This window comes from Paroedura picta, chromosome 8 (assembly GCF_049243985.1).
Source record: "Paroedura picta isolate Pp20150507F chromosome 8, Ppicta_v3.0, whole genome shotgun sequence".
Classification (NCBI taxonomy): Eukaryota; Metazoa; Chordata; class Lepidosauria; order Squamata; family Gekkonidae; genus Paroedura; species Paroedura picta.
The window spans coordinates 33,269,213-33,282,536 of NC_135376.1; the positions used below are offsets into that span (position 1 = coordinate 33,269,213).

Consider the following 13,324-nt stretch of genomic DNA (forward strand, 5'->3'; position numbering starts at 1 on the left):
TTGTTCACTTTCTGATTACCTGCAATAACAATTAAACCAGCATGGTTGACAACATGACACCATCCTTGTGTATAAACTAGCATTTGTTACAACTGGACAGGTTGATATGGCATATTTATCCAGCTATAAGAGAACTCTACATTATATTTATGTATGTTTCTCTCATGAAAGTGGCATAGGCAGAAAAGGCAGGAGTCCCTGCTCAGTCCCAAACTGTCATCCAAAATCCAGTTGGTCTGCTGGGGAATTTAAAAAAGCCTTTTTTTCTGAAGCTGCTGTGTGACTGTAAGGAAAACAAGCTTGGTTTGGGAAACCCAAGCTGGACAACCTAGACCCAACTCATAAACTCAACTCATGCAGTTTGATCCTAAAGCACTGCAGCCCATATGTCTGGTGCTTCAGACTGAATAGTTTTATCTCACCACAGCTAGGGCATTTGTCTCCAAAGGCTCTTGAACCTGCATGAACTGTGAAAGTGTGGGCTTCCAAGGGCTGTCCTGAAGGGAACGAAGCCGGCAACAACAAGTGCCACCCCAAGCAGGCTTAGAAGGATGTAAATCTGCTTAGGATGCCTCTGTATGTTAGTGTAAAGCTATTTATGTTATGGTGCCCACGTATACATGTCTTTTTCAATTTCAATTTAATTAAGGATAGCAAAACAGCAGTTGTAAAAAATCATTTTCTATGTTTGTTGTTGCATTTATTGAAATTGTAACAGGTGTCTATTATGATACAGACCAGATGCACTCTATTAAGATAGACAGACTGGTTACTATGTAAAGTGGCTATTATCAGTGCACTCTTCATGTCTTTTTTACAGAGAACACTATTGTGCATTCATGATCAGTGTACAGTGTTATGTACAAGTGCAATTTGTATATAGCTGTTTTTGAAAATTGGGAACCATCTGTCTATATTAACGCTCTGTTCCAGTCTAAGGGCAACTGTGGTTCTTTCATCAAGACTTGTCACTGTCAGGCCAACTAGGAAGCACTGCATGAGCCCTCTCTCTGACAGTTTCTTTCATTTTGGCTTCCTGCTGTCACTCTGACTCTCAAAACAGCTCAAAAGGTAAAAATGAAAGAAGAAACTTGCGCCCTACCAGCTTGTAGATCTGAGATTGAAAATGTTTTGAAGCTGAAAAAATTAAACTCTTGCATTCATCCCCCCACCTCCAGCCCACAGGTAGATCACAGACAACTTCTTGTCCATACTGCACCAGCTGTTGGAGGTAAAACTGAAGACAAGTAACCCTGGCATTCCTTAAGTAGGCTTCAAAGAATACTAGGCTTCAAACACGACAACGGTATTATAGAACTGTTTTTCTATTGATCATAGGAGAAACAAGAGCTGGCAGAGAGCATGATAATTTTTAACTAAATCACATATCTACTTATATGCATTTTTTTCAGACAGGTGTTTCTACCAAGTTATTCAAATTCTTGTTGAATATATATGACCTTAACTGTTATATTTTTCTATATTTATAGATAAGTGTACTTATACCATTCCATTATAAAGGTGACTGCTGAGGATACTTTTAAAATTTTGTGTAATTTTGTCTTCTCTTACATTTATAGAAATCCCATATCAGTTCTTTGAAATTTTACAGACAACATGACCGGTTACCAACTCCATCTTATATTTGTGTATGTTTCTTATTTGCATAACATCTTTACACCGCCCGTGGCGCCACGGGCGCCACGGACTAAATAAACCAGTAAGCCCTTGGAAGGCGGGCTGTGTCCGGGATGAGGAAGGGTGCCGATTGGCCCCTTCCTCATGACAGACTATCGGAGGGACCAATAGGCAGGCGTGAAGCGCCTGCCGATTGGTCCCTCCGATTCCTTGCCGGAGCAACTGCGAGCCGCGCGTAGCGCAGCTCGCAGTTGCTCCAAGCCAGCCAGCCTCTAAGAACCTCTAAGCCAGTGGTCCCCAACCTTTATTAGGCTGGGGACCGGCAGGACATCGGGCCGCGCCCGTGGGGGCCGCCCCCGCGGGGGCCGCACCCACGCATCGGGCCGCGCCCGCGGGCCGCGCCCGCGGGCCGCGCCCGCGGATCGGGCCGCGCCCGCCGGCCGCGCCCGCGGATCGGGCCGCGCCCGCCGGCCGCGCCCGCGGATCGGGCCGCACCCGCCGGCCGCGCCCGCCGGCCGCACCCGCGGATCGGGCCGCACCCGCGGGCCGCGCCCGCGGGCCGCGCCCGCCGGCCGCGCCCGCCGCCGCCCAGGGAGCCCCCGGCCTCTAAAAATGCATCGCCGGAACAAGAAGATGGCCGCCGGCAAGAAGAACGCGCCCGGGAGCCGCCCGCCGAAGGAGCTGCCCGCCGAGAAGGAGCCACCCAAGGAGCTGCCCGCCGCGAAGGAGCTGCCCGACGTCGCTACAGCCCTCTCACCGGTAAGCTACCTTTCCTCACCCTGCCCTCGCCAGTCCCTCGCTCTCCACCCCCCTGCTAGGGCCCATTGTATTTGGAATACAATGGGCTTTTTTACTAGTTTTTAATATTATGCATATAAGAATAACATAAGTGATTACAGTGGCATCAATAGATCTTCCATTAAAATGATCAGACAGATTCTATATGCATCATCCCAACTGAGTGTACAGAGGGAATAATAAAAAAATACATGCCCATTTGGAAGAACTTAAATCAGAGTTTCAGTTAAGGAGTGCAGGCTTTAACCAGGCTGCTTGAAGAATATAAACATTTTATTCATGAAGAAAAATAACTATGCATAGTAACAGAAGAGACCTAAATAACTGTTCTAACTGTTGTCTGCAGTAATTTTTCTGTTCAATTCTATTCTCGAGGACAGCAAGGAGAAAGTGTGTTCAAAGTAGGAGGAATTCTGCTGTTGAGCCAATCAGGACACTGGAGGAGATTATGTGAAAACTATCAAGGAGTTCCAATTCTAACTATGTTAAATACACATCACCTCCAATGCCTCCTGCAGGATATTCTTCATATTATGTTCAATAATGCAGAGTGCAGATCTTGCATTTTCCAAAAATACACAAGTACTACCCGCCCCCCCCCCCCCTCTCTCACACACACACACTGTGATGCATAGACTGGAAAGAGAACTTGTTTCAATATATATTGAGAAAATGACCTGGAAAAAAACCATGCATGGTATCTAGTTTCTGTAGATTTATACTAGAAATAATCTTTGCAGTTTTATACCTTCTTTTTGGTTCCACACTTTCCTTGCATGACTTTCTGGCAAATGATATTGCCTCTGGGAGTACATTTGTACTCTGACTCCTGTTCTCCACTGTATAAATCAACTTTAAATGTTATCAAAGAGGATGTCAGTTCATCCCTCACCTTTATTCCTTGGCCAAGACTCTCCAGGGAGTTAATATCCAGACCTTCCTTGCAGGCCTGCAAACAGGAAATCACTTTCTGACTTTCAATTTTGCCTGGTCGGATAGTGAGGCTGGCGAGGCTGCCACGGAAATACTGAGCAAATCTGGGTTTAGTGACTTCACCACCTGTTTAAAAAAAATACAAAACAAGAATCTCAAATCATCACTGATAATAATGCCTGCATAGGGATTTATTTATGACTATCAGGTGTTCCAAAGTGGTCTTTCAAAACAGACACAGTGAGCATTCCAGCTGCCATTTTATCATGATCAGAATTTCAACTAAAATATGGTTTAAGCACAGCTACTCATGCATTCACCATTATGCTTATGATTGTAATACCACTTCCATTATTCCAAGCTCCTGTTTTTAAAGGCATATAAATCAGCTGCAAAGTATACTCATAGGAAACATGGCTACAAAATATCAGCCCACCATCCCACCGTACGATGGAAAGTTCTTTATGATTTCAAATATCAAATCATCATATCTCAAACTAAATTTGTAATTCTATAGATAAAAGAAAATGTAAAACCAAATAATTAAATAGAAACATCATCCAAAAATGTTTCTGGAAGCAGAAAAGCTCATTAAGTGATGTATTATTAGTTGATGTTAAATTAACAAATTATCTTTCTACCAGTTTGCCTGCAATATGCCTCTTAGAAAGGAATGCTGAAATAAAACCTGAATGAAAATGACTGGCTGGTAGACAAAAAAAGAAAGAAAGAAAGAAAGAAAGAAAGAAAGAAAGAAAGAAAGAAAGAAAGAAAGAAAGAAAGAAAGAAAGAAAGAAAGAAAGAAAGAAAGAAAGAAAGAAAGAAAGAAAGAAAGAAAGAAAGAAAGAAAAAAAGAAAGAAAGAAAGAAAGAAAAGAAAACCATTTCATACAAAGAGAATGAATCATTTGAGATTACTCCCAAGTAAGAACATTTTTTCTCAGATTTAGGGAATGAAACAGGAAAGTGAACATTATTCATCAATATGAAGAGTCTATGCTCAGATGACACTGGTGGGGCAGTCTGAGGCCTATTGTTGTTACTTTTACCTAGTGCTACCATCATATAATTCATTTTGCATAGTAGACTGCATAGACCAGGGTTAGTCAAACTGCGGCCCTCCAGATGTCCATGGACTACAATTCCCAGAAGCCCCTGCCAGCATTCGCTGGCAGGGGCTTCTGGGAATTGTAGTCCATGGATATCTGGAGGGCCGCAGTTTGACTAACCCTGGCATAGACTGAGTATCTATGTTCATCCATGTACTTGTTCCCAGGGATCCAACAACTGATCATCTAGAATTCATAGTTAACCAGTATTACCCAGAGGGCAAGCACCTACCAGCTCAGTCATTATACCTCTACAGTTCTGGGCACACATGTACTCCAATCTTCACTCTCCAACCAGCCAGCTTTATACTTCCAGTCATTCTAAGCTTTTGATGTATGGTGCTGACTACTGCCATCTTCCTTGTGTGCCTGGTACCTCCCCTCAGTCTGCCTTCATCTTTCAGAAGAAAGCTCTGCAGGAGGACAACTGGGCATCTGGCCCACTTGTCTGCCTGCTCTATAGGATCAATCAACAGAAAAGAAGAAGAAGAAGAAGAAGAAGAAGAAGAAGAAGAAGAAGAAGAAGAAGAAGAAGAAGAAGAAGAAGAAGAAGAAGAAGAAGAAGAAGAAGAAGAAGAAGAAGAAGAAGAAGAAGAAGAAGAAGAAGAAGAAGAAGAAGAAGAAGAAGAAGAAGAAGAGTTGGTTCTTATATGCCGCTTTTCCCTACCCGAAGGAGGCTCAAAGCGGCTTACAGTCGCCTTCCCATTCCTCTCCCCACAACAGACACCCTGTGGGGTGGGTGAGGCTGAGAGAGCGCTGATATCCCTGCTCGGTCAGAACAGTTTTATCAGTGCCGTGGCGAGCCCAAGGTCACCCAGCTGGTTGCATGTGGGGGAGCGCAGAATCGAACCTGGCATGCCAGATTAGAAGTCTGCACTCCTAACCACTACACCAAACTGGCTACTATGTTTGGGGGCTCCCATGGCATTCCCAATGGAGTGAGGTTTGGTTGCTGTGGATTCCTTTTGATAGGCAGAGCACTTTTATGCACATGGAAAGAAAATCAAGGGATATCAAGGGATGCTCATGACATTTTTCAACTCTGATTTCTCCACTGATTTGACTGCCAATTCAATAGAGACTGCATATTTTCCCTCTGCTACTCTTATTCACTTGGCTACAAAATTATTGAATATGTATCATGTTATGTATTCATTTGTACATGTTTTGATGCAGTGCCAGAATATCTCAAAGCTTGTTACGTTATGTAACTCAGGGAGCAGCAGCATATTTCAGACACCAGTATTTCATAGCTCCTATCTCACTCTACCCAAATAAGCCACATATCTTGAGTAACACTGTAGGACTGCAATGCTCATTCTGTCAAATGTATAATGAAATACCATATTGAACAGTGCAGTAAAAACATAGTTTCAGAGGTAAAATATGTCATGTTTTATAATATTTATTCAAATACAATTTTAGGACAAAACAGAAGGGAAAAATTAACGAGAAGGATGAAAAGCCAAAATGGAATGTCCTGTGCAGATAATCAGAAAACTTATGATGGAATGGAGCCAGTATAATTTATTCATGTCTAAGAATATCACCCCTGAACACTGTACAGGAAAAGGCAGCTCACAGAGAAAGACAAAGATGTAGAAAGTTGCTAAAAGAGTTTTTGGATTATAGCAGATGTTGAAATTATAACAGATGATGAAAAGAGAGCTGAACTGCTTAACTCCTATTTTTCCTCCATCCTCTCTTCTGAGGGAAATAGTGCTCAATGTGGCCAAAATGTATCACAACAGGAAGTATGGGAATGGTGGCCTAGGATCACTGTGGAGGCAGTCTATAAACACTTAGTTTCTTTAAACAAAACAAAGTCTTCTGGGCCAGATGAATTGCATCCAAGGGAACTAAAAGAACTTGCAGATGTCATCTCTGAACCTCTATCCATTAATTTGACACTTCTTGGAGAACAGGTGAAGTCCCAGATGATTGGAGGCGGGCAAATGTTGTCCCCATCTTAAAGAAAGGGAATTAGGAGGATCCGGTTAACTACCAACCCATCAGCTTGACATCTGTAGCTGGCAAAATTTTGGAACAAATAATCAAACAGTCCTTGAGCAGCTAGAATAGACAGCTGTGATTTCTAAGACTCAGCACGGGTTTCACAAGAACAAGTCATGTCAGACCAACCTTATCTCTTTTTTCAAGAACGTGACTAACTTGCTGGATCAAAGGAATGCTATGGACACAGTTTATCTGGATTTCAGTAAAGCTTTTGATGAGGTTCCACATGATATTCTTGTTGACAAGTTGGTAAAATGCAGTATGGGTCCTAATTCTGTCAGGTGGATCAATAACTGGTTGACAAATCATACTCAAAGGGTACTTGTTAATGGTTCAGCATCCTCTTAGAGTATCTATTGATCATTCCCAGTCCTAGAAAAGCGTGCATAGCCTCAACCAGGGCCAGGGCTTTTTCGGTCCTGGCCCCCCACCTGGTGGAATGAGCTCCCAGGTGAGCTACGGGCCCTGCGGGATTTGTCAGCTTTCCACAGGGCCTGTAAAACGGAGCTCTTCTGCCAGGTTTATGGTTGAGGCTGGGGTCTGCAAGATAGAGCGTTGCCCCCCCAGGGGGTCTGAAGTATACATCATCTCCCCCCATTCTCTATTGCCTTGGTAGGTGGGAGTAGATTGTGATTGGCTGCCACCATGTTATGTTATGATTTTTAATGTCTTTTAATGGGGTTTAAATTGGGGGTTTTAAGACAACTGTTACCCGCCACGAGCCTACCCAGGGGGTGGCGGGAAATAAATAAATAAATTAATGATGATGATGATGATGATGATGATGATGATAATGATAATGATAATGATAATGATAATGATAATGATAATGATAATGATAATGATAATGATAATGATAATGATAATGATAATGATAATGATAATAAAAGAGTGGCAAGTGGAGTGGCCCAGGGATCTGTCCTGCGGCCTGTGTTGTTCAACATACTTATAAATGATTTGGATGAGGGATTAGAGGTGGTACTTATTAAATTTGCAGACGATACTAAACTAGGATGGTTAGCAAAGACAACAGAATACAGGATGATCTTGATAGGCTCGAGAAGTGGGTTAAACTGAATAAAATGAAATTCAATGAACTAGAACCAATGGGATTAAATTAATTCAAAAGAAATTCTGTCTAAACATCTGGAAGAAGAGCAGTTTCTCAGTGGATCAGGCTTCCTCGGGAGGTGGTGGGTTTTCCATCTTTGAAAATTTTTAAACAGAGGCTGGACAGCCATCTGACAGAGAGGCTTAATCTGTGAAGGTTTAAGGAGGTGGCAGGTTATAGTGGATGAGCGATACGGTTGTGAGTGTACTGCATAGTGCAGGGGGTTGGACTAGATGACCCAGGAGATTCCTTCCAACTCTATGATTCTATGATTCTATGAAGATTCTAAGATTTGGATCTAATACTATCAATCATTTTTTGAGGATACACTTGCAGTGTTTTTTGTATTCCCTACATTTTTCAGCACTATTATATCAAGCTACCTTATATTACAAATATTGAAAAGTTAACATTTAAATATTATAGTCTTTTTGCCAAAGGTCAGCTTCCCGGGAGGAGGAAGGGTCTGAATACCATGGAAACAATTATTACTCAGAATCAATAATACTTGGCTCTATGACCCCATCGGTATACACAAATAGGAAAAAAAAATAAACACCACCTACTATTTCTGGAGACTGCTGTTAGGGAAAATTTAATTTAGCATGGCTGTTGTCCTTTTAATATGCTTCATGAAGCACAGTCACACGGTCTAAAAATGTTATACACAAAACAGGTGGATACAGCATCAAGTGGAAATATCTACCCCCTCCCCCAAGATCTGATCAAGGAAAGCAGAAAACACTGACAAATACTTGAAGTGTAATGATTTAACATAGTACTGAGATGAAATATGTTTCTTTTTGAGGGTCTGCAGGCACTGGTCAAGTCTGTCAGCAGCAAGTATCTTCTGAGTGCGCTTGGGCAACCTCATCTAGACAGTGTATATAAATAAAAGAGACAGTCCAACTGAAACTTATTTATAGGTCCAGCAGAGGAGGCAAAACCACCTGCATCATAAAAATTAATGATGAACCATAGGCCTGATGTACCACCTGAGCCCAGCCAAATGCAGCCAAACTTCACAACCACTTAGTGTTTGTTAGAATGAGAGAGGAAAAGAACAAGAAAGTGACATTTCATCAGCTTTGAGATGACAAACAGATGTCCTTTTTTAACCTGCCATAAAAAATTAATGGTTTGTGTAACTATGAGAATAATCTACTCTTGCTAACAGTACACAAGAAGCACTGAAGTTCTTGAACTCCACGGAAGTTATACATGCGCAGCTACATCTCATTCAAACTGTTTTAGCTGTGTCTTGAAAATTTAGGATCATGTATCATGTCATCTTAGGAAAGAAAATTAGAAGAGATGCTGTATCTGAAAGAAAAAAATATGTTGTGGATTATAATTGGGGAAGGTTTGGAGATTATTCCACCATTTTATGGGTTTTATGGGTTATAGTATTGGGATTGTGATTTATTTTATTGGGGTTTAATTCTGCCTTTTGTGTAACCTGCCACAAGTCTCCGGAGAGTGGCAGGATAAAAAACACTAACTAACTAACTAACTAACTAACTAACTAACTAACTAACTAACTAACTAACTAACTAACTAACTAGCGAGCTCGCAAGCTCACTAGTTAGTTAGCCAGCCAGCCAGCCAACCAACCAACCAACCAACCAACCACAGAACTATTCATGTGAAACTGCCTTATCATGACAGACCGTTAGTCTATCAAAGTAACCATTGTCTACTCAAGACTGGCAGCAGCTCTCCTCGTTCTCAGGCAGAGATCTTTCACATCACCTACTACCAGATCTTTTAAAGAGGCTGGGAATTGAATCTGGGATCTTCTGCATGCCATGCAGATGCTATACCACTGAGCCCCAGCTTCACTGAACAAAATTTTAGGCTCTGTTCACATATCATGAACAAATTATGGTTGACAAAAACAAGTCAGGAACATTTCTGGCTAATTATGTAATTTAAAAAGTACATCTAAACTCAGAGTAGAATTCAGAGCTGGTACAAAACCTTAACAAGGAAGAGTTAAACACAAATGACAAGTTAATATTAGTGGTAACCAGAAATTTATTCTGAATACATTATTCAAACCATCTTTCGTCATCTTACATGGCCTGCATATCTTCACATTTGATCTCTGCTATTCTACATCAAATAATACAGAAAGGATATGAAAATATGTACTGGAACTTTTGATAAACTCTACACAATAAAATAAGGAGCGTATATAAGTATAAGAAGTACAGAGCACACAAATACAAATTTAAACAGGAGCTGGTTTCTAAAGGCTCGGTGCTGTTGAGGATAGAACTCTAGCTAGCTAGATGTCAAGTCTGGGCTCCTCACAGAACATCCATAGTCTCTTGTATTATTGAATAAGCACAAGAGAAGCAGAATCTCATGATATTTCAGATGATTTTAATGGATATATATTGAGTAAAATATATTACCTACCAACACTGCCATGACCAAATTCTGAAGGGGGAAAAATCACATTATGGGGAGTCATCAGAGTATATAACCATTTCTGCACAAAGGGGTAAAGCATGAGTGGCTACCTGCTTGTAAACGCGGGATGGTAAATCTTGCATTTGCAGCTCTCCTCACAGGAGACCCCTTCCGCATTTTTCCTCTGCCCTGTCACAGCTTTTTGCCTCCTGACAAGGCTGCAAGGGAAAGCAAAATGAACTTCTCCCTTTGCTCTTTGGCTTGTTAATCACAGCAAGCCCCACCACAGCACAGCAGTTCTCTCATGGGCTAAAACTTTCTCCTCCCCGCCACCCCAAAATTAATTTAATTTATAATTAAAAGGCACTTCTGCATTGCTATGTGGTAATGTCACAACACAGATGCATTTTTAATAAAAATCAACACAGGCATCTTGCTATGGAGAAATGCCAGAACAATATAGCATTCCTCCCCCTTTTTGGGATTAGTGTTTTTTTGGATTTTATTTCTGCCCGGGTGGATTTCTGAGACACTGGACATGGTCCCTGGAGCCCAAAAAGTCATTTTGTGTAAACAGTTGTGTAAACAGTAAACAAAGTGCTCAGAACCCTGTATGATTGGGAGAAGGTTGCTTGATCACCCGCCCCAACGTTCCTAGCTCATTCCCCACCACCATAGAATAGAAAAGGGGGTGTTTTGCCTGCCTGATCCTCAGAAGGCCATGGACACATTGCAGAAGATTTTATTTTATCTTTGACAATGTATCTTTGTGGACTGCACCATTTAAAAAAATTACTCAGAGCAGGGAATGGAGAGGGGAGGCAGAGTGTGAGGGCGGGACAATGCTGCAGAGACTATCATGCCTTTTCCCCTCCATATCTGCTTGCCTATGGTTGCTCAGCAATGGGACACACGATCGTGGACGGTAAATCCAGTTTTAGTGATTTTCCTCTTCATGATTTTAAAATGGTCAAAACTCAACCCAGCCCTTTGACAACCTTGGGATGCAGGCAACGTCATATGGAGGGTGCTCTATAAGCCACCAACATTCAAAGGATGTTCAAAGGCAGATTCCTCATGCAGAAATGGTCTATATTTTTGGTGAGGGAAAAAAAAGATGTGTATGTATTTTTACCAGTTTCAACTTTACTATGAGGTCCTTTATATACATTCATTAAAATTGTACTGTATAAAATGATCTGAAGGAAATTTTAAGAACAGAGACCTACGAAGGAGCTAGTTAAAACTCCCTGAAAACACCCACCACATATATTGCAAATTTAGATTGGTGGGGTCAACATGGCTAATTTGGCTAAATTGGCTAATTGGTAGGGTCAACATGGTTAAAATGTAGAATATTATTGTAAGATTCAGAATTTCTGTTTGTTCAGAAACAGCAGAAGTGTGTGACTATAAGTAGCTATGGATTTATGGTTGAATATAGAGATTGAAATGAGGAGGGGGGAAAAACCCACAATGTATTGCTTATATGATCATAGAGCTTAATTTGTTAACAAGACATTGCCTGAAAGAACTACTCACTTCTGAATGCATTGTGGAACTGGCACAAGTTAATTACTTCATCCCTCACCACATACTCTAAGATATCAGAATGGCTTTGCTGTATTGGAAGTAATGACTTTTCAGCTATGATAAATTGAAGTGTAACCTTTTGACAGTAATTAACTTGTGTCACTGCTGTGGTGACACGGGGTAAAGAGTTATAGGTATAAAAAAAGATTGGCTCCTGAGGGAGAAACTATGAAATGGAGACATTATCTTTTCAAAGATACTTTAGTCACATCTATAGAAGAGGATTCAATGGATTGCCAAGTCGCTTCACTTGCTGAGTTTTGTGATTATCATGGCTGTAAATGATTGTTTGTAACTAAAATATCACAGAGAGAACTCAGAAACAAAAAGGAGGTTATTTCCAAAGGGTATTATAGTTAAACTTCATTTGATTGTCTTGCCTGGAAGTAGAAAACAAATCTGTAAACATTAAAAGGCAAATATTTGTTTTTGACCAGTGCTAGCTTATCACTTTCTGACCCCGCCCCCATTTCACAGATCTCCTATAAGAGTTTTTGAAAGATTGTACTCTTTCTGTCTCATATTGTCTTCTCACTGGTAGTGCATTCATTAATGAGGCTTCATTATCATAAATAAGAGATTAGTCATGCAATTGCTTATTTTCTACCATGCTTTGATAATGACCAGCATCACTGTACCTTATTACTTTAAGTTTCTCTTAGCAACAGACTGCAAATAAGACTCATAGAAGTTGAAATAGGGAAAGATTGGTGTTTGTTCATAACAAGTATACACAGATGACACTGTGATCTAATTGAAATTGTTACCCACCACTCCCAGACAAGCTGGTTAGTGGTAGGTTAAAGAATAAAATATGGTAACAGTGATGATGGGTTCATGTTCCCTGCAGCAGCTTTCTTATTGCACAATGAAGACCCCTGTGATCTTGACTCAGAGCAGGAAAGTTTAATATTTACAAATTTCAGACTCATGATATAATCTTGAGACTGGTCAACAGACCTAGGTTGCAGCCTTATGTACACTTACCAGGGAGTAAGTCCCACAGAAGCCAGCAGGATTAGTTTGGAAGAACTGTACTGAGGGTTGTGTTGTCACAACTGGCTTTATCTCAGATCTCAGCAAACTCTTGTACCAAACAAGAGCGTCTACTTCTCCTATAATTTGGGACACATTCAGAAGCCAATCAATATCTGAATTTCCAAACAAGAAATGTATCTTGTATTATCTGGCAGATCAAATGTTATTACTAAAATGATGTTTCTCTCAAGTCTACAGAAATATATTAAGAATTTTTGTCATTGATTGTCATAGTATCCAGCATAATTAATTCCCTCCCGTATCTTCTCCTAGTATTAAATGTATTGTTACATTTTGGCATCCATTAATAAATTATAGTGATGATTATCAACAAGTTATTACCAAATTGCTTCAGCTGAATGTGAACAAGTATGAATCTATCTGTATGACATCTCCAATTCTGACTACAGTGGGTTAATCTGAGAAATAGAAGTGTTTGAACAAGGAGCTTAGTTAGAAAGAGTAAAAGATTAGCAGGATGTACAGCTGACCTATTTTTAAAACATAGGACTAAGCTCTGAGTTTGGACACTGCTAGGATATAGCAATAAGAAGGAAGGGGGGGAAATGCTCTTCAGTTTTGCCCTGATTAATGTCCTGTAAAATGCTGGCATGTAGCCTTGAGGCCAGTAGTCCAGTTTCAAGATTCAAGAATTTAACACCTAATTAAAC

General features: G+C 40.7%; 1 protein-coding gene across 2 annotated transcripts in view; it reads right to left on the reverse strand.

The window, feature by feature from the left end:
• CLSTN2 (calsyntenin 2) overlaps nt 1-13,324 on the reverse strand; it is a 429,057-nt gene that overhangs the window by 45,611 nt on the left and 370,122 nt on the right. For both annotated transcript variants that reach the window (XM_077348948.1, XM_077348949.1), the window contains exon 10: nt 3,329-3,495. In XM_077348948.1, the coding sequence (XP_077205063.1) occupies nt 3,329-3,495 (167 nt within the window). The remainder of the gene's footprint in view (nt 1-3,328; nt 3,496-13,324) is intronic.